General features: G+C 58.1%; 2 protein-coding genes across 5 annotated transcripts in view; one reads left to right on the top strand and one right to left on the bottom strand.

The window, feature by feature from the left end:
* Positions 1 to 15,772, top strand: ZBTB7B (zinc finger and BTB domain containing 7B). Of its 4 annotated transcripts, none has more exons than XM_018046214.1 (4): positions 1 to 57; positions 215 to 315; positions 11,983 to 13,142; positions 13,494 to 15,772. In XM_018046214.1, exons 3-4 carry the CDS (start codon positions 11,989 to 11,991, stop codon positions 13,957 to 13,959), a joined length of 1,620 nt encoding a protein of 539 aa, XP_017901703.1. In that variant the 5' UTR covers positions 1 to 57; positions 215 to 315; positions 11,983 to 11,988; the 3' UTR covers positions 13,960 to 15,772. The 4 variants fall into 4 exon arrangements, with proteins under 4 accessions (XP_017901703.1, XP_017901705.1, XP_017901706.1 ...); XM_018046216.1 differs by having other exon boundaries at positions 22 to 40; XM_018046217.1 differs by lacking the exon at positions 215 to 315 and having other exon boundaries at positions 36 to 57.
* DCST2 (DC-STAMP domain containing 2) overlaps positions 14,725 to 25,008 on the bottom strand; it is a 13,714-nt gene continuing 3,430 nt past the window's right edge. Inside the window, exons 8-15 of the mRNA XM_018046213.1 lie at positions 24,455 to 24,619; positions 23,198 to 23,365; positions 22,965 to 23,065; positions 21,915 to 22,045; positions 19,535 to 19,662; positions 19,089 to 19,182; positions 18,844 to 18,984; positions 14,725 to 15,978 (exon numbers count right to left, since the gene is read on the bottom strand). Coding sequence (XP_017901702.1) covers positions 15,933 to 15,978; positions 18,844 to 18,984; positions 19,089 to 19,182; positions 19,535 to 19,662; positions 21,915 to 22,045; positions 22,965 to 23,065; positions 23,198 to 23,365; positions 24,455 to 24,619 — 974 coding nt within the window. The 3' untranslated portion in view covers positions 14,725 to 15,932. The remainder of the gene's footprint in view (positions 15,979 to 18,843; positions 18,985 to 19,088; positions 19,183 to 19,534; positions 19,663 to 21,914; positions 22,046 to 22,964; positions 23,066 to 23,197; positions 23,366 to 24,454; positions 24,620 to 25,008) is intronic.

Genomic DNA, 25,008 nt, shown 5'->3' on the forward strand with positions numbered 1-25,008 from the left:
AGGGAGGGGAGGGATGGGGGGAAAGCAAGCAGGAGGACAGGTGAGACAGCAGGACAGGTGAGGCGGGCCCTGAGGGGGGGGGCGGGTGGGAGCCAGGTGAATGTACGGTTCTCGGCGGCCGAGGGGGGGCGGGCGGCAGGAGGAGGCAGAGGGCTGCGGAGGAGGAGCCCCCCAGCAGAGAGCGGCGAGCCACTGACCGCGGCCTTCTGACCAGGACCGGAGCAGGGCCCCAAGCCCCCGGGCCTGGCGGGGGACGCGCTTCTCCCCACACCCGGAGCCTCAGCAGCTCCAGCCAGCGGACCCAAAGGCGGAGAGGTGAGTGTACCCCACTTTTGCCTCCTGGCTAGGGGTCCCCCATACTCGAGATTACTGCAGTGTCCTTCGTCTGTCCTGTAAGTGGGACCCCCCCACACACGCGCGCATGCAGACCAGATTCCCACCACTCCCCTTTCCTGTGCCTTCCCAACACTCCGGGTCTTGGGAATTGATTTTAACGGGGAGGAAAGGTAGAGATGGAACTACAGCCTCCCCCAACCCAGGGCGGAGGGTCCCCAGAAACTTTCTATGCACTTCTGGGATCAGACAGACTGGCGGCTCCGGGATGGAGAGAGGGCGAGGCGGCGCCCAGCGCTCCCCTAGTCTCCTTCGTGACTTTAGAGGTAGACCCCCGACCCGACCGAGTTGAGGGAATGGAAACGCTGACGGACTCTAACTAGGACAACGCTCCCCCCACCTCCTCCGCGCCCCCTGGCGCGGTGGGTTGGACTCGGGCCAGTTGCATGGGGGGTGGGGGGAGCACAGGAGGAGCCGCGGCTTGGGGGAAAGTTACCGGCTGGACTATTTGGTTTCTTGCGCTTCCACAGCCGCGCTCTCTCGCCGGTAGTGGGGCTCAGCGACGACCTCCGAGCGATACAGAACGACCCCTCTCTCCGCCGCCCCTCAATCCCACTCTCTTCGTTCGGGCTCCAGTACTGCCGCCACCTTTTCAAAGCCAGCTCCTGCCCCCAGAACCCAAGAGCGAGTGTGGGCGACTAGGAAGAATCCTACCTACCGTCCGTCCCCCACCGGCGCTGGCGCACCTGCCCCTACCCGGAGTGGGGGTCGCTACTGTGTTGTTGTAGGACCTAGTCTGAGCGCGGCTGGCAGAGGGTTGCCATTCAAAGGGGTGGGGGGCGCTGCTTTCAATTTCCAGTTTTCTCTCTCTCCTCCCACCCCACCCGAAGTAAGAGAGCGACGTGTCCCGGCCAGAGCCGGGGGGGGGGGCCGGGAGTGGGGGGGCGGCGTGGGCAGCGGGTTGTGCCCGGACACGTGCCTGCCCAGGCGCCCCGGCCCTGCTGGTGTTTGGAGAGAGGGCGGGTCCCCTGCCCCCCGCCCCGCACAACCCCCACGTATCAAAGGGCGGCTGAGACGTGGTGAGACCTCGGGGCGCCCTGGGGGGGGGGGCAGGGAGCCTGGGTCCGGAGCAGGGGAGGGGCAGAGGCGCGGGTGCTAGCTGACCCACAGGAAACGAGCGCTGCTGACCTAGTTTGGGACACCGGAAGTGGGTGCTGGGGAGAGGGGGAGACCAGCAGGCTGTCCTGGCTTCCGGGCCAGGTGGAAGGCGTTCTTGAATTGACCCCCACCCGAAAGCAGTGAAGACCCCGAGCTGCAGCTGAGAATGAGAATGAGTCAGCGCAGCTATTCCCGCTTCCCTCAACTTATTCCTGGAGGAGGGAGACAGTTTATCAAGGCGCTGGGGGAGCCAGATTGGGCAGTGAGGGGTTAAACTGGGATAGGAACTCTCTCTTCCCTGAAGGTGCATGTGTGTGGGGGGGGGGTGAGGACTGGAGGATTATGGGGTTGCCTCCTGCTCCCCCCACACACACCAACTGGTTTGGTCACCCCTGTACCCGTCTGGCACTGCTGGGAGAGCTGGCATGGAGTGGGCATCAGGTTGGGCAGAGAGAGTGGGCATATGGAGTATTGTGCTGGCTGGAGAGGGACATATTTGTGACTGAGTTTGGGTAGCAGTTAGTATTCCTCCTTGGTGGTGACTGGGGAGAAGGGCAGGGGGCTCCCCCTGGAGCAGCTGATGAAACAAGAAGAAATCTCTGTCAGTGCTGCCTGTCCCTGGCCCCCGGGACCCCGGCTCCCCCAGCGTGCCTCTGTTACATGGTTGCTGTGGGCACGACGCAGCCTGCTGGCACCCCCAGACACTGTCCCCTCCCTTGGGTACCACACCCCTCAACCTTAGTACAGGGGTCAGGAAGGGGTTAATACCATCCAAAAGGGGCTCTGGGGAAGAAAGCAGGCAGTGCCCACTAGGCTCAGGTGTCAAAGAGGCCTGCTCCACTGGGGCACTCTCATCCCTGCTCAGCTCCGGCTGACATGGACCCCAGTGACTGGGAGACAGGTGCTGACCTCTTTCCCCTTCCCCATGGTGCCCCCTGGCACCCAGGGCCCCCAGCTCCTCCTTGGCCTAGTGCCTGCCCTGGGAGGGCGCGGCGGGCAGCGGGGGCTGGGCTAACAATGCACCATCGGGCCCTTTGTGTGCTTGCACTTGGCACCCTGGGGAAGGGTGGGGGAGGGGGGCCCAGCGGGCATGGGGGGCGGAGCGCCTCTGGGGTGGGGACAGTGAAGGCTGGGGGAGAGAAGCAGAGAATGAAAGCAGGTGGGGAGGAAAGGGAAGTAGGTCAGCTAGGGTGCTGGCCCCCCATCCCAAGCCAGGGCAGAGAGAACCAGCCCCTGATCCTATGGCTGCCCAGATGGCATCATGCTGCCTGGGGCACAGCCTAGGACTGGGCATTTGGGGTCAGAAGTCACTGCCCAGGGGACTGCTCAGATAGAGGAGGCCTGGCCTGTACTGCCTCCTTCTTGGTGGCTAAGAGACCCAGTTCTGGCCCAAAGCCGAGGTCCCAAGACGGGTAGTGACTGGGCTCCAGGCAGGGCACTGCCCTCTGATAGAAGCCTCTGGGACTGCTTTGGGGCTTCCTGCCTCCAGCCTGCTTGGCTCCCTGACCTTCAGAGAGTTAAGACTGCCCTGCTACCAGGCCTTAGGGCCTATGCCTGTTTTGGCCTAGGGCTGAAGAGGAGTGTGGGGGAGGAAGGTGGGGACAGGCAGAGGGATAGGACCCTGGCATGGGGTGTGCCCGCCCTGGCCTCTTCCCCCTCCTTCTGCTGAGTAAACTCGTGAGTAAACTTGACGTTTTGCCCGGACAGTTTGAAGTTGCCTCGCCGCCCCCCCCCCACCACCGGTCCTGCCAACACACAGGCGGCCAGGCGCCAAGGCTGGCCTGGGGGACTAGGGGGAAGGGGTTAGAGCTACTGTTGTCCACCATCACGGATCCTGGAGAGGCAGAAATGATCCCCCACCCAGGCAGACCCAGGTCTTGGCAAGAGTCTTGGCTGGGACCTATAAACATCTGTCCCAGAACATTGGGGAGCCTACAGAAAGTGGCCTGGAAGCAGAGCCTCTGCCCACTTCTGACTTCCACCCCCACTAAGTAAAGGCACCCAGCTACCCTCTGGTCCCCTGAGTTGCCACCTTTAATGTTCACAGGCAATGGGACACAAGGGGAAAAGCTACCTTTAGCAAATTCCACAGGGACACCAGAAAATGGTTCCCTCTTCATTCTGTCCCACAGCCTGGAGCGGGTGGGAGGCTAGTGGCCTTCCTTGGCATCTTAGCCCTCTCTTCACTGAGGCCTCCCAGTTGCCATGGCCTCAGCCCTAGAGGGTAGAATCCACATTTACCAGCAGAATTTCTTGACCTCACCCCTGGGTCTAACCCTATATATATCTCTCTCCACCATACTACTCATCAGGCCTAGCCCTAATCTTCCCCAACCCCTTCCTCTGCTTGCTAGCATCACAGAGCCGAGTCAGCTTTCAGAGCTCTCCAGCCAGAAATACTCGTGCCAGATCCAGGGGCTGACGGTGCCCCAGACAAAAGAGGGCTGGTGGCAGGTAAATGGAGCCAGTGACCCCCCACAAACATGCCAACTGACTTTTCACTTGACATCACTAATTCCTCTTAGGCCTCCCTAGGCCACCAGAATGGTCCCGAGGCCCGGCAGGGGGAAATGCCTTCCCAGTCCCTGCCGGCCTCGGAGTGGGGCTCCACCAGGCCCTTACTTTCGACCTCATGTCTCTGGCTTCAGTTTCCTTCCTGTTTCCACCGCCCCCCCCCCAGCTCCTCCCCACCCATATGCCCCTTTCAACAGACATCCTCTCCTCCTTCCTTCCTCCTTTCCTCCCGCTTTGCCTGGGAGCAGGGGTCCTCTCCCCCAATCATAGACCTCCTGCCTTTTACCTCTTCTAAACACAGTCCCCCTGGAGATTCATGACCACCTCCCATCCCCTGCTCTGCTTTCCCCACCCCATCAGCAGTGAGGCTCTGGGGAAGGCAAGAGCACAGAGCTTCTCAAGGGAACTACAACTCCCAAGGTACATGCAAAGCAATTGTGGTGCATACTGGGAGTTGTAGTCCTTCTTGATCTCTCAGTTTGGTTAAGTTGGAATTTTTCTGGATGGGACTAAAAGTGGACTGGGATGACTTGGAACCTGGGGACCCGATGGATCCCCCCAGCTTGTCCTCATCACCTTGTTCCCCCAGGACACCATGTATCCATGATTGTCATCCACCCCACCCCCAGCTGAGACATGCTACCCATTCTCACCTTAGGGCTCCACCCAAGAGATGCCCACACCCTGCCCTGCTGCCCCTGGCAGGGGTGGAATGGAGGGGCCCCATGAACTCCCTCCCTGCCCCGTGCCCTCTAGGCTGGTTCCCTCCCTTTACAGGGATCAAAGGGCAGAGAGCAGCCCCACCCCACTCCCTGGCAGGCTGCGGGCACTAGGGTGATCAGGAATTGCAGGGACTCTGGTGCCCAAGCAAATGCTTGGGCAGGGGGTTGCCGGGAGGCCAGCACCTGGCAGCAGAGAGACACTGGCCCCCATCTTGGGGAGTAGAACCTTCAATAACTGTTCATCAAGCTGTCCATAGCCCCCTTGGACTCTCTTTGTATAGGCCCTAAACTGTGTACTGCCTCTTGAGGAGATGGCTTGAGAACAGGGTCTTGGGCCTTATCTGGAGGACCTAGGGGCCTGGGCCTGCCTAGCTGGCACCAAGGCACAGGGGTGACCCTCCCCCACCCCAGGCCCACAGTTGGCATGGGGCGCTGGGAGCCAGGGGGGTAGGAGGGAGAGGAGGGCAGGACTGCCAGCATCCTGGTGGGTAGGTGCCAACCGGGCCGGGAGCTGGTGAGGGGCAGCAGGCCAGCGGCATTGAGCCAGCAGCTGTTGGGGGGAAAGGGGAGGGGATATTTTAGGGGGCATTTCTGTGGCGCCCCCTCCCAGCCCAGCAGGACATGGGATGGCCTAGTGGCTGGGGGACCTAGGGCCCGCCTCGTTACAGGAATAAGAGACCCCCAGAGTTGTTTAAGTGGAACTTTGTGGCCCACCCTCCTCTGGGCTCAGAGCCCTCCTGAGTTGCCCCTCAGGCCCAGGCGGGTCCCACCCAACCGGCCAGGGTGGCAGCAGCTTACGCAAGGGGTGGGGCTAGGCGCTTCCCAGCAGATGCCCCCTCTCGGCTCCTTCCTCTTTCAGTGCCCACAGCTCCCCCCATCTGTCCACCCCACCTCAGGCCACCTCTATCCCCCTGATCCCCCTGGCCACTGGGGGCTGGCACAAGTGCTGCCCCCTGGCCTGGTTGGCAGGGGCTGGCGCCCGGGCAAGGAACTGTGGTATGTGAGTGGGTTTGGGGTGAGGCATGGGGAGGGCGGGGTGCTGCCTTGCCCAGCCCCTGAGGGCCCCAGCCCAGTACGGGGTGGGGAAAATTCGGCCAGCTCCCAAGGGTGCTGAGGGCCCCACTGGGGGTCTGAAGGGCCTCCCTGTGGTCCCCTGTTAGTCCACATGCCCTGAGGGGCTGGGACCTGGGCACCTGTCACCCCTGGCACTGACTGTCCAGGCTTCCCCTCCTCCCTCTCTGGCCACTGCTGCCTCCTGTCCCCTCCCCTCCCTTCTTCCTTCTCCTGGTCCCACCTCCAGCAGCCTCTCCCATTGCTCCTCCTCACCTCTGTCCTCCTGGACTGTCCCAGCTCCTACCTTTCCTACCGCTCACCTTTTTCCCCTTTTAGGACTGAGTCAGGACAGGCGGGGGTGGGTATAGCTGGGGCTTCGGGCACCACAGGCAGAGACTCTAGGCCCTCTCCCACGCTGCCAGGCCTCTGGTAACCCCTCCCTCCATCTGGGGGGAGGGGGGGCAGCACCCAGAGGGTTAAGGCTGTAGGGGGGAGGGGCTGGGCCAAGTCGTGGGCGGCCCCTTTGAAGGAGGGAGCTGGAGCGGGGAACAGCCACCCTGCCTGCCCCCCAGCCAGGCCCTCCCCCACCCCTCCCAACCTGTTCCCCCCAGGGGCCAGGAGGAGTTGCCGGCAAGGCCCCTCAGCGTTCAGGTGAGTAGGCCCCGCTCTGGCTTGGGAGATCAGGCCCCAGGGGAGGCTCGGAGGCCTAGAATTGGCCAAGGGTCAGAGAGGGACTGAAAAACAGGCTAGGAAGAGGGTGTCCAAATTTTCACAGGGGGTGGTTTAGGGAACTGAGGGGCTGAGGGGCTGGAGTGTGGGAGAACCTCTGTGTCCGAGGGACGTAGGAGGGCAGGAGAGCAGAAGAAGGGGCCTACGGGAGCCGAGGGGCTGCTGGGCCAGGACAGGAGGTTGGACAGGCTGGCAGGGAGCCGGGCTCCGGGGATTGGGCTGGGGTGTCCTCTGGGGCTGGGGGGCTCAGGTTTCTGCCGGCGGCTTGGCGGGTGTGGGGTTACCAGCCAGCTCGGTTACGCAGCCGGGACGCTAGGCTAGGGGGGAGGGGGTGGGCACAGGGCAGACCCTGGCACCTTGTAGGTCTCCTCAGGCCCTCAGGGGATCTGGCGCTGCTCCGGCAGACCCCTGCTGGGAGCGCTGATGGCCAGGGTCTGTCCAGGCGCATGGTTGCCTGGCCTCGGGTGGGCAGCCTCTGGGGAAACTCCAGCTGCTCCAGGGCTGGAAACTCTGACGGGCAGAGAGGCCTAGGCTGTCCCCCAACCCTACCCCACATCCGCTCTCACTGTACACCCCCCCACCCATCTTCGCCAACTGTTCCCCCTGATTTTGGTCCTGTGCTTCATCCAGAATGGGGTCATGGGTGCCTAAATGCAACCATCTCATGGCAAGACCAGGCCTTGGAGGGCAGGCCCGATTTCTTAATTTAATTCCTCTGCCCCTCTCCACCCGCATCCAACCATCGGCCTGGGGAGAAGAGAAGAGATGCTTGGAGTAGGGTGAAATGGAGGAAGTGGGAGAGGCCTGAACGAGAGAACCAAAAGCCAAAAGAAAGGAGAGGTAGGGATGGTTCCTTGGAGACCTAGGGACTTAAGGACTTAGTAGAGAGAGAGGAAGCAGGAGCCTTGCAAGGGCTGAAGGGAGGAAAGCAAAGGATGAGCCGCGGAGAGAGGAGACAAGGGTCCGAGAAGGCAGGAAGGAGACAGAAAGAGGCCAAGGCAAGGGGCCAAGAGTGGAGAGGGGCTGAGGGCAGGCGTCCCCAAAGGAAAAGAGGGGAAGACTAGGGAAGACAGAGTTGCCCCATTCCTTTCCCCGCCATCTTTTATCTCCCTCAGATTTCCCCTGATGCGATCTCAGAGGCTGTGGACTAGGGCGGGTGTCATGGAAAGAAAGTGTGGGGGAACACTGAGGTCTCCCTCCTGTCAAACGCTGAAGCACCAGGAATTGGGGATTTTGAGGGAGGAGAGGCTTAACCCCCACAGCACCGGGAAGCAGCCAACTCCCCTTGCCTCCTTCCCCCTTCGTGGCTTGCGGTCTCTCTTCCCCGCCTCGGCCCCCAGGAAGTGTGAGTGCTGGGGTGGTGAGGTTAGGAGGGGGAAGCGACATATGGGGGATGGGGAAGGCATGTACTAGCTTGGAGGGGCTGGGTGGGGAGCGAAAGGCTCCATGCATGTCTGGGGCATCCTGGGCTGAGGGCCTCTCCTTCAAAGCCCTTCCAGTCCTCCAGGGGATTCACCTCCACCTCTCACCCCGCCTTTCCAACTGGGCAGTCCAGATGGCTTCAGCCCTGGGCCCCAGAGGCCCTAAGAAAGGGTGGAAGAAGCTGGGGAGCTAGGATTCCTGGGTCCCTGAGGACTTTGGACTGGCTGTCCTATTTCCCCACCCCCGCCCTTGGTCCAGCCACAGGCCAAAGCTCTGGCTTCGTGCAAACTTCGCTCCAAAAAAACAGGAAGAGAACCTGAGGCTGGAGTTGGGGTGGGGGTTGGCGGGGGGAGAAAGGAGAAAGAAGTAAGGGGGAAGGGTGGCCAGCCAAGGTGGGAAGAGCGTCAGGCCTCTCCATCACCCTGGCAGGAGGCATCACAGCCTGGCCCTCATCCTCACCCCAAGCTGCTACACCTGGAGAAGCTGGCCAGGTCCCTCTCGGGCTCTCTGGCAGAGCCCGGAGGTGGGGGCCTCTGAGCCTAAGGAGGGGGTGCTCTGTATGCCTGAGTCTCAGGCCCATATCTATTTTCTCCGCCACTAATCCTGTTTCCGCCTGCTGCCCCCCACACTAAGCCTCACTCCCCTAATCCCCAGGGTGTGGGGAAGGGGGGCCAGCTTTACTCAGCTGCCCCATTCAGGGCCTCGTATCCCAGCTCTTCAGCTGGCTCAAGCCGGCGGTGTTGGCCCTGGTATTCCCCCAGCCCTTCACTGGACACTGCCTGAGGTCAGCACCTGGAAAGACTTTCAGCCTCCTTTTCCTTCCCGTGCCAGGGCCAGTGCCCTCTACCTTTTGGTTTCTTGGTGGTGGACACACCTTGGGAGGTGCCTTTGGGCACTGAGGGGTAGGTGATAGGGGCTCCCACCTTTGCCCCCTCCCATACTGTTCTATCCCCAAAGTCTTCCCCCAACCAAAGATGGGGCAAGCTTGACTCAGGGCCCAGTTTCAAGAGAGCTGCCCACCGGCTTGGCCGGTCTAGCAGGCCTGACAGTGAGGGGAGCCTGGGGGGGTGACGGGAAAGGGGGGAGAGATGGGGCGGGGCCCCCAGTTCTTCCCCCTACCAGGCAAACAGACCTTGCCTGGCTCCCTGGCACAGCTGCCCCCCCACCAACCACCACACACGCCCATGCCCACAAGGTCTTAGCAAGAGGGGGCATGCCAGGCAGGGTGGGGATGGGCCGTCCTCACGGGCGTCGGGGGGCTGGGCCCTCTGGGATATAGAGGTGGGAAGGGTGCCCAAGTTGGGGTGGGCACCCTGGCATCAGTGCCCCACCCTGGCAGAAAGAAGGGGCGAGTTCCTCCCCATCAATCCCTCCCAGATGATGGGGCCTGAAGTGCCCCCTTGGCCTGGTTGGCACCAGCCTAGCTCCAGGTGGCACCTAAGTCAGCATGGGTGCCAGAGCCCTGAGAAAGGGCTAGGGGAGTTTCCCAGAAGCTAGAGACCCATAGGAACACCTCCCCTTCCCAGATGGGTCCTCTGCCTCTCTCTCCCTTCATTGCTACCGCGTGGCCGTTGGCTTTGGAGTTAGGCCCTAGGGGTTAAACACCTACCCTTGCCCAAGCCCCGTGTGATCTGCATCGTGAACCAGCCTGAGCCTGTGACCTGACAGCAGGGTCAGCCAATCAGCAACCCCGCCACACCAAGTTGCCACAGAGATGGCCCTGGGGTGGGAGAAGGGAGGCGGGCTTAAGCAGCGGGAATGGGTGGGGTGGGAGGGAAGAAGGGAGAGGGACAGGGTGAGCCACGTGCCTGCGGGTGCACAGCTCCGGGCCAATGGACAGGGAGGACAGCCCCACCCATCCCCCTCAGGAGGGACAGGATTCACTTTGGGCTCAGGAGGGTGCCCACTGCTACTTGAGTGGCCACTGCTGCTGCCCACCTGGTTTTGTTTGTTCCTAAGTCCTGGGGCCATTTGCCACTTGTACTATTTGTAAAGTACAGGTGGGAAAACCCAAGGAAACTGGGAGTGCTCCCAGACTGCTTGGCCCTCAGGGAGAGAAGTGATTTGTGGACTTGAGGTGGGAAGGGGTGGGCTATCTGAGGGTGCCTGACTGTGGCTTATGAGCCAGCACATGGGTGCTGCTCACTCAAGGCTTCCACGCAGGCATCCGGATGCTATAGGGAAGACGGGGAGGCAGGCGGAGACGATGCAGTTCTTGTGTCCTCAGAAGGAAACCTGTAGCCCTTGACTCCTCCAGCCCCCTCAAAACCCTTCCCCATCAGTGGCCGAGACTGAGCAGTCGGTGGGAGTGGCAGAGAAGACTGGCAAACTGTCAGTGAGACTTGCCCTATGGATCATCTGGTCAGCCTTTAATTTTGCAGATGAGGAAATGGGAAAGAAAGTGACTAGTTCAGGGTCATGTAGCTAGTAGTTACCAGACTCCCCCTGGGTGATTTGACGGAGGGAGACAAACCTTTCTCCCAGCAGAGACCATCTGTATAGCGCAGTCTGCCTCCGGGTGAGGCTTGGTTTCTCCCTCCCAAGGCCAGAACTTTTATTGAGCCCCTACTATGTGTTAGGCGTTGTGCCCCCCACGGGCTCATTTAACCTTCACCACAGCCCTAGGAATCAGGTGGAGTTATCCCATGTTATAGACATGGGATGTTTATAGAAAAGAAGGTTCAGAGATTAAACAACTTGTTTAAGGATCACAGAGCTAATCAGCCGCAGAGTGAGGATTCAAACTCAAGCCTGGATGACTCCAGAGCCCAGCTCTTTCCAGGCCTCAACTCTGTCTCCAGTTGCTCCAGACCACCAAACGTCAGGGTGGAAGGGCTGAGCGGCTTTCATCCCCACCCGCTCCTTGTGTACCATGAGGAGACAGAAGCACAGAGAGAAATGACTTGGCCAAGGTCATTCAGCAAGATAGTAGCAGAGCCAGGATTAGAAGCTGATCTCCTCACTTCCAGGCCAGACTCACTCTGCTAGCTGCCTCCCTCCACCAGCCTTGGGACTGCTGAAGTGCTGTGCCTTCTGTGGCTGTGCCTTGGAAAGGCTAGCACAGAGGGTGGAAGAAGGTCTTCCGGAGAGGGGGGCTCTCCTGACTGGCCAGGAATGGAGAGGGAGAGCTGGCAGTGGCAGCCCGGTGGAGGAGGGGTAGGGCTGGAACTTGGCCTATTGGCAGGGGGGAGGGGTGGGGACGATGCTTATCGGTGCGGGGCAGGAAGCACCCGCGCCAGCGCCAGCGCCAGCGACACCCCAGCAAAGGGTGGCTGCTCCTTGGCCCCATGGGGGAGGGGAGGATGTGGGGGGAGGTATGCTGGGAGCTGTGTTTCCCTTTTGGCCTCTACAAGGGGGAGACCTAGAAGGGGAGATGAACTTTTAGTGGGTGGGAAAGAAGGTGGGGTCCTGGGGAGCCACCTCCCAGGTTTGCAGTGTTTTTATAGTGCACCAAACGCTTTAGGGAGATAATGTGAGCTAAAGCACCTGACCTTGCCTTGAACAGACCTTGGCCCAAAGTGAATCTGAACTCTCTCATTGGCCTCTCTCTGGGGTGAGAGGAGGTTCCATCACAGAGACTTGTCACCCCACTTTTCAGATGCCTGAGGCTGGCTGCAAGAGGCACCCAGAGTCCTTCAGCCAGTTCTTCATGAAGCCTGAACCAGAACACAGGCATCCTTTCTCCCAGACCAGTGCTTCTTCCAAAGGGATGGGAACGGGGCAGGTGAAGCAGATGGGTCTCTAGGAAAGGCCAGAAAGGCAGAGCTCTTGCACTCACTGAGGCAGAACATTGCACAGTGGTTAGGAACAGGGCTCGGCCGCAGCCTGGCTTTGAACCTGTTCCGCACTTAGCATAGAAAGTCACTTCACATGTCTGCGCCTCAGGTTCCTGCCTGTGAAATGGATAATTGTTACTTTAGAAGGTCATGGAAGATGAAATGGGTATAAAGCACTTGAAGGGCCTGTGTTCATGGCCAGGGCTGGTGTTCCGTCTCTGGGCGCCCTGGCAGGGCTGAGCGCTCCTAACCTCCCCTTCTCCTTCACTCCACAGGAGAAGATGGGGAGCCCTGAGGATGACCTGATCGGGATTCCATTCCCAGACCACAGCAGTGAGCTCCTGAGCTGCCTCAATGAGCAGCGCCAGCTGGGCCACCTCTGTGACCTCACCATCCGGACGCAGGGCCTGGAGTACCGCACCCACCGGGCTGTGCTGGCTGCCTGCAGCCACTACTTCAAGAAGCTCTTCACCGAGGGTGGTGGTGGTGCGCTCTCGGGTGCTGGGGGCGGTGGGACAGCTGCTGGGGGTGCAGGGGCCGGCGTGTGCGAGTTGGACTTCGTGGGGCCGGAGGCACTGGGTGCCCTGCTCGAGTTTGCCTACACAGCCACCCTGACCACCAGCAGCGCCAACATGCCAGCCGTACTGCAGGCCGCAAGGCTGCTGGAGATCCCCTGTGTCATCGCGGCCTGCATGGAGATCCTGCAGGGCAGCGGACTAGAGGCGCCCAGCCCGGACGAGGACGACTGTGAGCGCGCGCGGCAGTACCTGGAAGCCTTCGCCTGTACAGCCAGTGCTTCAGCTTCAGGAGTCCCCAACGGTGACGACAGCCCTCCACAGGCACCCCTCCCACCGCCGCCACCACCACCGCCTCCTCGGCCTGTTGCCCGCCGCAGCCGCAAGCCCCGCAAAGCTTTCCTGCAGACCAAGGGGGCCCGGGCCAACCACCTGGTGCCTGAGGTGCCCACAGTGCCCACCCATCCCTTCACCTACGAGGAGGAGGAGGAGGCGAGCAGAGTGGGCAGCGGGCTGGGAGACAGCTACAGCCCTCCCACAGGGGCTGCCTCACCCCCCGAGGGGCCCCTGAGCTACGAGGCCTGCGAGGGTGAGGAAGAAGAGGAGGAGCTGGTGTACCCCCCTCCCTACGGGCTGGCACAGGGCGGTGGGCCCCCGCTGTCCCCAGAGGAGCTGGGCTCAGACGAGGATGCCATCGATCCCGACCTGATGGCCTACCTCAGCTCCCTGCACCAGGACACCCTGCCTCCAGGCCTGGACAGCCAGGACAAGCTAGTGCGCAAACGCCGCTCCCAGATGCCCCAGGAGTGCCCAGTCTGCCACAAGATCATCCACGGGGCGGGCAAACTGCCACGCCACATGAGGACCCATACGGGTGAGAAGCCCTTCGCCTGTGAAGTCTGCGGTGTCCGATTCACCCGGTGAGCACCAGCGGGGGAAGAGGCCCAGCAGGGGCCATGTAGGGCGTGGGGGGTGGCGCAAGGGAGAAAGGGATTGTGAGACCCTTTCCATGTGGGGGGTGTGGAGGGAGAAGATCCTGGAGGGACTGTGGGGTGGTCCCCAGGCTGAGGCGAGAGACCAGGAGAAAGAAAGTCAAGGAAGGTGGGTCTGGGGCCTTAAAGATCTGACTGTGCTGGAGGCAGGTGGTTAACCTGGGGCTAAGTCAGCAAGGGTCTCCCTGAGCAGAAATAGGGGAACAGTGCTAGGGGGCGGGGCCGGCGACCCAGGGACCCCCTGTGACGGCTCCCTTCGCCCTCTCCCTGCCGCACCAGGAACGACAAGCTGAAGATCCACATGCGGAAGCACACCGGAGAGCGCCCCTACTCGTGCTCACACTGCCCAGCCCGCTTCCTGCACAGCTACGACCTCAAGAACCACATGCACCTGCACACAGGGGACCGGCCCTACGAGTGCCACCTGTGCCACAAGGCTTTCGCCAAGGAGGACCACCTGCAGCGCCACCTCAAGGGCCAGAACTGCCTGGAGGTGCGCACCCGGCGGCGCCGCAAGGACGATGCGCCCCCTCACTACCCCCCGCCCTCCGCCGCCGCCTCGTCCCCTGCTGGCCTCGACCTCTCCAACGGTCACTTGGACACCTTCCGCCTGTCTCTGGCTCGATTCTGGGAGACGTCCGCCCCTACCGGGCCCCCAGACTCCACCCCAGGGCCCCCTGATGACGAGGAGGAGGAGGGGGCACCCGCCACACCTCAGGCTGAAGGTGCCATGGACACCTCTTAAAGAGGGGCGAGTGGCCGAGCTGGAGCAGCACGGGGACCGGGGAGGCCCATGCCAAGCAGTGGGAGTGTACACAGCAGAGACGGCGCTGGGGGTCAGGCCCTGAGTCTCCCTGGCATCGGAAATAGGCTCCTTCCCTCAGAGCCCTCATTCCAGTTCCAAGCCGAGAAGGTTTTGGGGCAGAGTCTCCCCAGATTGGGGTGCTCTCCCACGGAGTGATACATATGATATTATGTATATATTTACAGCTCCATTGTAAAGGTGGGGTCCCTGTCCCCAGCTGCTCCTGGGGAGTAGAAGCAATAATGTATTTCTGATTTGTGGGGTCCCTCTTCGGCTATGCGGGTTTCTAGGGGGTGGGGGGCTTGGGACCAAAGCCTTGCCCCACCCCCATGCCCCTTGGGGTTTTGGCTGTGTTAGGGGGTGAAGGACTACCCCTCCCTTTCGAGACCCCTCCTTCCTGGTTTCTGTTCCCTTTTCCTGGCAGTGAATTACGCAGAGGGGGGCGGCAAAGGATGGGTAGGTGGGGGAAAGCAAGGTAAAAGCTTGGAAGACGGGGACTGGGCCTGTAAGGAAGGAGCCATCCCAGTCCCCCTCCGCCCTTCTCCCAGCGCTGAGTCATGGGGTCCTGGAGAAGGGGGCGGGGTGGCCTGATTGGCTCGCCCGCCCCTGGGGGCAGCGGGAGGGCCCCGCCCAGCCAGGGGAGCCGCTGCCGGTTCTCCTCCCCGGCCCTCCCCTCCCGCGTCCCCGGGCAGGGAATGTCTTGTTCCCGCCGCTCCCTCCCCGGGGCCAGAGGGCAGGGCGGGCCGGGCGGTGTCCTACCCTCTTCTCCTCCTCCCCACCTCCTCCCCGCCCAGGTGCGAGCCGCCGCCACCACCACTGCTGCCGCCCCTGACTCACGCCGCCCCCGGGCTGGCGCGGTGCTGGGTGTGGGACCGGGTGAGGGGCTGGCGGGGAGCCTGGCGGAGAACGGGCTGGCCGGCGCCATCTGGCGGCTGTGCCCTGCGCGTGCGAGCGCCCCTGGCGGCCACTGCCAGGGAGCCGCCTTCTCCACCTCCACCACCCCAGCGGGTGAGCTGCGCCCCCTTGCCAAGGCCGGGGCGCGGAACTGCCCCCCGCGCCCCCAGGGAAAGTGGGCTGCGGCCCTGTGGGAAAGGAGTCCTACCCTTAGACCCTTGCCTGCCAGGGCTCCCTGTTGGGGTGGGGAGAGTAATTCCCTCACTCTTCCCTTAGGATTGAATCCACCCCCCGTTCTGTACATAGCCTTTTCTGTTGGTCTTGTTGAAATCTAGTTTCAGATTTTTAACTACCCAATTCTGCTGGGGGTGGGGGTATCTCCCCTGCCTCCTCGCTGGGTGCTGGACCCCGCTCGGGCCTGGGCTCTGCCTTGCACTATTTCCCCTCCCTGGCCTGGCGGCCCCCCCCTCCTTAAAAGGGGCAGGTTCAGGGGCCCGGTGCTCTCCCTCCCTCCCATGCACCCCCATGCCCATTTGCACAGCTGCCCAGGTACCCCCAATAGTGGGGGGGGTCACAGGGAGGGGGTAGCGGGACCAGTCCTTGTCTCTATTTAAAAAGTGATGATGTAATATATTGGGGTAGAGGGAGGCCAGGTTGCTCTGGGCCTCCTCTTTGCATTTCAGGTGATGGGGGGCCCAGCCCCGGGGAGTGAGGACAGTGTGGCCTCCCCCCCCCTTGCGGCTTCTCCACTCAGTGCCTTAAGGGGGGAGGCGGTCCCCCCTCTCCTGTGCCCTCCCCTTCCCTTGCCCCCCACCTCGGGTGTAAGCGACAGGAAGAAATAATAATAATTTAAGATTCATGCTTGTGTCCAACTTTGATTTCTTTATTTTGGAGGTATGTGGGCGGGATGGGGAGGAGAGGGGAAATGAGAGATGGGACTGCTTTGAGGGCAGAGGATTTCTGAGGCAGTTAGCGGGGCTGAGGGGGCTGCTGACAGACAGGGCCTCAAGTGGTGGTGGCTACCTGTGCCTTCTCTCCTGAGGCCCCTTTTCTTCATCCAGGTCACTAGTGAGGAGAGGAAGAGGGTGGCCCAGTCACCAGGATTCTGTTTTCACAGGTGACTTCCTTCCTCCTGCACCTGCCCTGTCTATTCAGATTTGGCTCCTGTTGTCTTCCAGCCACTGCGGCTCTCACAGGCCCCTCCAAAGCAAGCCAGCGTGTGTCTGTAGATATCGTCTGACTTAAGGCTGAGAGATGAGTGGGCAATGATGTGCCCAAGGTCATGTGCTTTGCAAGGGCAGAACCAGTAGTGACCTCGGAAATAATACTCACTCAAGGCTGTAGGGTACCTCCCTGGCTGCCCAGCTTTTAACTTCCTTGAGCCCTCTGGAACCACTCAAAATAAAACTTTCCTTCCCCTTCAACCTCTGAATTCATTACTAACTTCTGGTGCCCCATTCACACTGGAATGTGACCACTGGACAGTTTTCTCTTCAGTCCTCCCAAGTGGAGGTTGCTTGTCTTTCTCAGACTTGGCATGCCTGTGGCGTATTGCAAAGCCCCTGGCTCCCATGGAAGCTACACTCCTGGGCTGTGCCTATCTCCCCAGGCCCTGCCAACATCCTGCCATACCCATCCAGGGTGCTGGTACCAGACTTGAGCTGCTCTTGTGGCCCAGCTGCCTTCTCGCTGGTGGGCAGGCTCTTCCAACACACTGGCTTTCCAATCCTCAGCCTCCTTGGCCATAATGACCTTCCTCTCCGCTCCTACTCGGACATCACCCTCAATCTTGGCTACTCTCTGGATTTATCCCCCGGATTCTTCCTGGGCCTGGCCCATTGTCTGCATCCCTCCTGGCCTCTGCTTTAATACCCCAGCAACACATAGACCTTGGACTGCCCCCTGGGATCTCAACCCCTTTCTCTTCCCCAGTCATCTTAGATACTCTGACTAAAGCACCCCAATTCTCACCCCATCATCTCCTGACCTGCCCAGAAAAAGCCTTCAACCCTGGAAGCCCATTCATGGCTACCACATTTGCTTGAGAAAACCACGTAACCAAGCACGCTGGAGTCTGTCATTACACGTGATGATTTTCAACTTCATCTGAGCCTTTAACGCTCCCTGGAAATCTCTTAACCTCCCCAGTTGGCTCCTTTGCACACTCCCCAAGGCAGGCATTTCAACCTCCACCACCCACTCCTTGAAACCTTTATTCCACTCCCAACCCCATTCTTTACTGTTTCAGCAGGTGTGCATGCCTCCTATCCCCACCCCCAGTCCCCAACCCCACCCCCTCACCCTGAGAAAAGCAAGGCCATCAGACTGGAGCAGGCTCAGCTCTGCTGGGAGGAACATGCCCTCTCCCCTCCTGCCTCGGGCGAGCCCGGTCCTATTTGAGGCCACCCTGTTCACCTGGCCCTAGATCCCATCTCTCCGGCATCTCTCACTCTTCAACACTTTTTTCATCTCTGAAATCCTCAAATCTCCCCATACTTGGGTAAAGAAAAAGCTTTTTCTTGGATAAAGAAAAATCTTTTAGGTTCCCTTCAAGCTACTCTATTGTTCTATGAAGCTAACTCTCTCCTCTTTACCATCAAGCTTCCTTTTTTAAACTACAGCAGTGACGTTAAAAATATTAATAATAATTTCCAAACTTGCAACAGTGACAGAGCCATGTACCCCATTTCTGAGTCTTCTCTACCAGTCACCCCCTCAACCCACGAGGACTGGTTTTGGCCTTCCCCACACCATGAGAAATAGTCCCACAAGCCACTCCAAGGATCTCTCGACCACCAAATTCAATGACCAGTCTTTAGGCTTCATCCTACCTGATCATCTCACAACACCGGATCCGCTTGGCTCTCTGTTCTTGAGTCTCTCCCCTCCTTGGTTTGTGATGGAGCCCCTCAGGGTCATGTCCCTGCCTCCTCCTCTGCTGCCCTGCCCTCCACCAGGGTGATCCAGCTCATTTCTCTCACAGTCTCCAAGTCAACAACCCCCCAAAAGATACCTCTGGCCCAGAGCCCTGCCCTTTTCTAACTGTCCCCTGGGCATTCCCAGTGGATTCCCTACAGATACCAGAAAGGTCTAGAACTGGGCCATTGTTTCTGCAGAACCTGTTTCTCCTCTTGCCCTAACACCACCCAGTTCCAAACACAAGCTCCCTGTCATTCTCAGCACCTCAGTCCTGAGGCTGTCACCAACTTTTCCTGAGCTAAGACAGCCTCCTCTCTGGTCTCCCTGCTCCCACCCTGCCTCCACTCTGCCTTCTTAGCTTATTGTCCCAAAAGACAAATACATCACTTTCTGACTGAGGATCTTCAGATGGTAAACTGAGGCCCTCTCCCACCTCTCCCTGCCTTGATGGGCAACCTCATCTCCCAGTATGCTCTGCTGTCTCCACCCAGCCACAAATACACCCCTCCCTGACCCTCCCCTCACCTCTAAGTGTCCCATATTCTCCAGACTCACACAAGCCTCCCCCTGGAATGTCCTCTTGCACTCCTTAGCCTGACAAACCCTCTGGCTTCCAGGCTTCATCCTACTTGATAATCTCACAGCATTTGATATACTTGGCTCTCTGTGAGTGAAAATCAAGCCCACCTATTTTTTTGACTTCTTTCGTGAAGCTTTCATTAATATACCTCCATCCCAAACCGGGTGTTCTGTCCTCTGTGCTTCCCAGAGCCTGTTTCACTCCTCATTTGGGGTGCTCTCTACATTGTCACTTATCTACTTGATGTCGCTCTCCCCCACTCACCCCAGGGCAGGGGTGCTGACACAGCAGGCATGGGGCAAACCCCCCTCCCCACTACCCCTTTTATCTCTCCAGCTCTAGCAGAGGGCCAGGCAGCCAAGAAACCCTTGATAAATGTGACCGAACATGCTTAGGCCTCCCAGTCCCCACGCCTGAAGTCTTCCACTCACCTGGATTCCGACATGGAATCCGATGAGAGGGTCCTGCCCAGCGCTTCCTGGAGCTGCTGCCGCAGTAGCGCCTCCTGCTCAGGACCCTTTTGGTGGGCGGCAGCCAGCCATAGGCGGGGGCCCTCCTCATCACTGGAGTCCCTGGAGAAGCCTCCCATCTCAGTAGCCCACAGAGGTCCTGCAGAGGGGTGGCCGCTCCTACTGCCCCCACAGTCTCCAGCCACCCCATGTTGCCTGAGACTCACAGCTCTAGATCCAGCTCCTCCTGGCAGGAGAGGGGAGACGCACACACGGAGCAGGTGTTGCCCAGGAGACGGAAGCAGGTGAGACAGAAGAGACCTGGAGGAGGCCAGGAGGGACGGAATTGAACTTGTTCCCCCACCCTCACCCCGGCACTGTGCTCCCGAGCTTTCAGCCCTTGCCTCCCCAGCTCCACCCAAGGGGGAGACCATTCATCAAACCATGCACTCTGGGGAACTGCTGCAATACCACTTGCATAGGAATTCTACTTGCACTGGAGGATTAAGGCACACAGAGAAAATGAGCTACCTGAGGGTTCTGTGTAAAAGAGGACATGCGTCATAATGAAGGGAGGGGTACAAAAGGTGAGGTACAGAAGTCCATAAAAGCTGACTGTCATATACAAATGGTGAGAGTCCCAGCAGAGAGGCATCCTCCTCAGAACTCTCACCTCTGCAGCCTGGGGTACTGCAAGCCACCGAATTCTCTGTGTCCCCCTCGTCCTGCAGCTGCCCACAGCCCAGGCAGTAGGTCTGATGCTGGCTGAAGTGGCTGATAAATGGAACCAGGCAGGAACACCTGAGGAGAGGGGTCCCAGACACTAAGTAGGTCAGCTCAATATATCTGGACAAAAAAATAATTCAAAAAGGTACATGCACCCCTCTCCTCAAAGCTGCACTATTCACAACAGCCAAGACGCGGAAGCCACCTAACTATCTATGGACAGATGGACAGATAAAAAAGATGTGGCCCATATATCCTGTGGAGTACTGCTCAGCCAGGAAAAGAGCGAGATAGTGCCATCTGCAACAACATGGGTGCACCGGGAGATCTCATACCGAATGAAGTCGGAAACAGAAAGACAAGTACTATACGATAACGCTTATTTGTGGAATCTAAAATATGACACAGAGGAACTTTTATGAAACAGACTCGCAGACATGGAGAAATGGACTCACAGACATGGATAACAGACTCACAGACATGTCGAAATGGACTCACAGACATGAAGAACAGACTCGCAGACATGAAGAACAGAATCGCAGACATGGAGGAACAGACTCACAGACATGGAGGAAAGGACTCACAGACATGTGGAAACAGAATCACAGACATGGAGGAACGGACTCACAGACGTGGAGGAAGAGACTCACAGACATGTGGAAACAGACTCACAGACATGGAGGAACGGACTCACAGACGTGGAGGAAGAGACTCACAGACATGTGGAAACAGACTCACAGACATGGAGGAACGGACTCACAGACGTGGAGGAAGAGACTCACAGACATGTGGAAACAGACTCACAGACATGGAGAACAGACTCACAGACGTGGAGAAACAGACTCACAGACGTGGAGGAACAGACTCACAGACATGGAGAACAGACTCACAGACATGGAGGAAGAGACTCACAGACATGTGGAAACAGACTCACAGACATGGAGGAACGGACTCACAGACGTGGAGAACAGACTCACAGACATGTGGAAACAGACTCACAGACATGGAGAACAGACTTACAGACATGGAGGAACAGACTCACAGACATGGAGAAACAGACTCACAGACATGGAGGAACGGACTCACAGACGTGGAGGAACAGACTCACAGACGTGGAGGAACAGACTCACAGACGTGGAGAACAGACTCACAGACATGTGGAAACAGACTCACAGACGTGGAGGAACAGACTCACAGACGTGGAGAACAGACTCACAGACATGTGGAAACAGACTCACAGACATGGAGAAACAGACTCACAGACGTGGAAACAGACTCACAGACGTGGAGAACAGACTCACAGACGTGGAGAACAGACTCACAGACGTGGAGAACAGACTCACAGACGTGGAGAACAGACTCACAGACGTGGAGGAACAGACTCACAGACGTGGAGGAACAGACTCACAGACATGGATAACAGACTCACAGACATGTGGAAATGGACTCACAGACATGGATAACAGACTCACAGACATGGAGGAATGGACTCACAGACGTGGAAGAAGAGACTCACAGACATGTGGAAAAGGTCTCACAGACATGGAGGAACGGACTCACAGACGAGGAGGAATAGACTCACAGATGTGGAGAAACAGACTCACAGACGTGGAGAACAGACTCACAGACATGGAGAACAGACTCCCAGACATGGAGAGCAGACTCACAGACATGGAGAGCAGACTCACAGACGTGGAGAACAGACTCACAGACGTGGAGAACAGACTCCCAGACATGGAGGAACAGGCTTGTGGTTGCATGGGGAGGGGGAAGGGAGAGATGGAGTGGGCGTTTGGGGTCAGCAGATGCAAACTAGTAGATATAGCATGGTAAATAACAAAGTCCTACTGTATAACACAGGGAAACTTATTCTAGATTCTGTGATAAACCATAACAAGAATATTTTTTTTTATAAAGAGTGTATATGTGTGGATGGCTGTATGACTTTGCTATAATACAGCAGAAATTAACGCATAATTGTAAATCAGCTATATTACACTTTTTAAATTAATTTTTTAAAAAGCAGGCCAGGCCAGCCCGCCTAATTAACCCTCATCCTCTCCAGTATCACCCTCCAAATCAAAGGTAGGTCTCCCTACAGTCTAACCTCCATCCCTCTGACTATAGCAAGAACCTCCCTTCTTCCTGTCCTCCTCCTCCTTTGACTCCCCACCCCTACAGAGTGTCATCCTCAATCCATTCATGAATGAGCACCCTCTTCAACCAAATCTCTGGACACCTAGGAAAGACAGTGATCCATTCTGACCTCTGGCTCTTTTTCTACTCCCTCTCACTCCACTCCCTATAAGGAAAGACTATGGGCTTACCGTCCAGCCAGCACCTGGAGGACGCTCATGTGGCCGTGGTCAGCTGCCCGTCTCCTCACTGATCGGTACAAGGCAGCCAGCAGCTTTGTTCGGCGGCTCAGAAGGACATTGTAGAGGTAGGAGATCCTCTCCTGGTGGAGGGGAAGTCAAGGATGGGGTCCCCTTGATCCTGTCTGCCTGGAATGCCCTCTGCACTCACTCCTACCCCTTACCTTTACCTTCTCTCCATTTCCTATGACTCCTTGTAGGCTTGGCTCAATGCCCCTTCCTGGGGGAAGACTTCAGGGCTTCCCTAGGTGGACGCACCCATCCCCTCCTCTGGGTTTCCTTAGCACTTATTTATTCCTTAATAAAAACATTTTTTTCTTTCTCTTTTTTTTGGCTGTGCTCTGAGGTTTGTGGGGTCTTAATTCTCCAACCAGGGATCATACCCTCACCCTCTTGCCCCCTCACCCTCTCGCCCCCTCACCCTCTCGCCCCCTGCGGTGGGAGCTCGGAGTCTTAATCACCGGATGGCCAAGGAATTTCCTAAAAATACTTTTTTCATTGTAGCAGTCTTGTTAAAACCTGCCTCGAGACTGTGTCTGGTTCATCTCTGCATCCCTGAAGCCACCAGCATGGTGACTGGCATACAGTAGGTGCTCAATGAGTCATGAGTAAGTAAACAAATGGCAGGGTTTTCATTCCCACCTCAACACCAGCATGGCTCCTGCCCCAAGGGTTTTTGTTTGTTTGTTTTGTTTTTAATTTATTTATTTGGCTGCATCAGATCCTTAGTTTTGGCATGTAGGGTCCAGTTCCCTGACCAGGAATCAAACCTGGGCCCCCTGAATTGGGAACATGGAGTCTGAGCCACTGGACCACTAGGGAAGTCCCCTTCCCCAGGGTTTTAACAAATCTTTGGAAGCAAGCTTTATCTCAAGAGGCACCATTTCTCCCTTCTGTGGTCCAGGTCATTTGCTTTGGGGTTCAGCGGTTCAACCAGAGGGAGCAGAAGGCTTGTGAACTCCCCCAGTCCAAGACAGATAGCCAGGAGCTTAGCCCCCTCACCTGCTCCCGAGATGGGTAGTAGGAGGCACAGACGAGCCGCCGCAGCCGACTGACATAGTTGCCGAACAAAGTGACAAAGAAGCAAAGGCCATACATGATGCCTGGGGGCACAGCAGACCCAGTAAGCTGCTGCTGGGGGGTACCAGGTGCCAGCCACACTCACCCTCAGCAGACTGTGCCCCTCATGCCCTGAACTGTGTCTGTCTCCCCAGCGCCCTCAGAGGTGTGGATACCGATGACTATGTAACCAGTGGAGTCGGGCTCTGAGGGATGCAGACGGCAGCGTCGGGACAGGACGGTGATGTTGCCTTGCTGGAGGACATCAAATGCAGACACCAGGTCGCGGTAAATCTTCCCCGTGGAGCCAGTGCCTTCCACGGTTATGGATACGAACACGGGGCCTGGGCGCCAAGACCCTGTGTGAGGGCTGCTCTTGGAAGCTGCCCACTCCACCATGCACAAAAGACCACACCTTCTGGAAGGTGGCAGGTGGATGGTGCAAAGGATAGAGATGGCCCCCAGGCCCCCCCCGGAGGCCCCAGACACCCTTGTGGTGCTCCAGGCCCCGGCATCGGCTCCTAGAAACTAGGCCTGGCTCCGTGGTCCAGAGCTGGCTGGCACTGTTACCTATGTGGTCTGCCTTCTCAGGCCACCAGATCTGAAATGACCTTGATGGCCTGTGGGTCCATGCCCAGACTCCATGACTACCCAGAAACATTTATTTTAAAGCCTTTGTTGAGGGGAGGGAAGGTTTGGGAGTGTGGGATTAGCAGATGCAAGCTATTATATATAGGATGGAGAAACAAGGTCCTACTGTGTGGCACAGGGAACTATAGTCAATATCCTGTGATAAATCATAATAGAAAAGAATATAAAAAGGAATATATATATATACATATAACTGAATCTCTTTGCCGTACAGCAGAAATTAAAACATTGTAAGTCAACTGTACGTCAATCAAATTTTTAAAATTTTTTCAAAAATAAAGCATTTGTTAAGCAATGACTGTGTATCAGGTATTGAACTAAGGGCTTTATCGATTATTTCGAGTTTTGTTTTTTGTTACTTTTTCTGTTGGGCCTCTGGTATAAAGGATTAGATTAACTCTATTCTGTGGTTTGTGGCACACCGTCAATCCAAGGTCCACCAGGCACTCAAGCATGTGGTCTCATCTATGTACAGCCACCCAGAGAAGCTGCTACCATTACCGTCCCATGGTTCAGATGAGGCAGCTCAAGGTCTGGGAGGTTGAGCAAACTGCTCAAGGTCACCATCTGGTAAAGGACACTGCTGAGATTTGACCCCAGGCCAGTCTGACTTTAGAGCCTGTGTTTTCCTCTACTGTGTTATGGTGTAATATTGAACTGGACACAGGGATTACCAGGCAGAGGATGGGGTTGGAGGAGGGCAATGTCAGGGGCTGGTAAGTAGCAGTGACATTCAGGCCATCCCACAGGACTGAGGAAGCTAGGGAAATTTGGGCACTCACTTCGGGCCACAATCTCCCCCTGCAGGTGGTACCGAGCCAGGTCCAGGACCCAGAAGACGGCATAGTCCAGGAAGACCAGGAACAACACGAGGAGGAGGTGCTGGGCAAGGTGGAAGATCGCCAGGATGCAAAAAATCTGTTCCCACCGGGACAAGAAGATGGAGCCTGCATCGGGGAGGGCTGGTCAGGAGGACTCTCCACAATTCTCCTTCCCACCAGACCCTTGCCCCTAGAGAGACCTCCCTCCTGGAGGCAGCTCCTGCCCCTCATCAGACCGGGTCCTGTCTGCTCACCTGGAAGATGCGGAAGCTGTGAGGACCCCTGTGCAAGAGTGGGAAGGAAGCACTCTTCCTGGGCAGGGCCTCCGTGGCTCGAGATACACACCTAGTATCTCCACCTTGACCTGGTGGCCAGTTTTCACTCTCCAGGAATCCCCCCTTCTAAGGCATCCCTGATACCCTGATGTGGTTCCCCGCTTCCCACTTCAGAGACAGCACTGCTCCCCACCTCCCGCCGGCTGCATCACCTCCATATCAGTGTGCATGGACATTCTT

This window comes from Capra hircus, chromosome 3 (genome assembly GCF_001704415.2).
Source record: "Capra hircus breed San Clemente chromosome 3, ASM170441v1, whole genome shotgun sequence".
Lineage (NCBI taxonomy): Eukaryota > Metazoa > Chordata > Mammalia > Artiodactyla > Bovidae > Capra > Capra hircus.

What these genes read in the sequence shown, in the direction of transcription:
- ZBTB7B (XM_018046214.1), top strand. Translation starts at nt 11,989, where the DNA reads ATGGGGAGCCCTGAGGATGACCTGATCGGGATTCCATTCCCAGACCAC. An exon ending in TGCGGTGTCCGATTCACCCG is followed by an intron (nt 13,143 to 13,493) that starts GTGAGCACCAGC and finishes CTGCCGCACCAG; the next exon opens with GAACGACAAGCTGAAGATCC.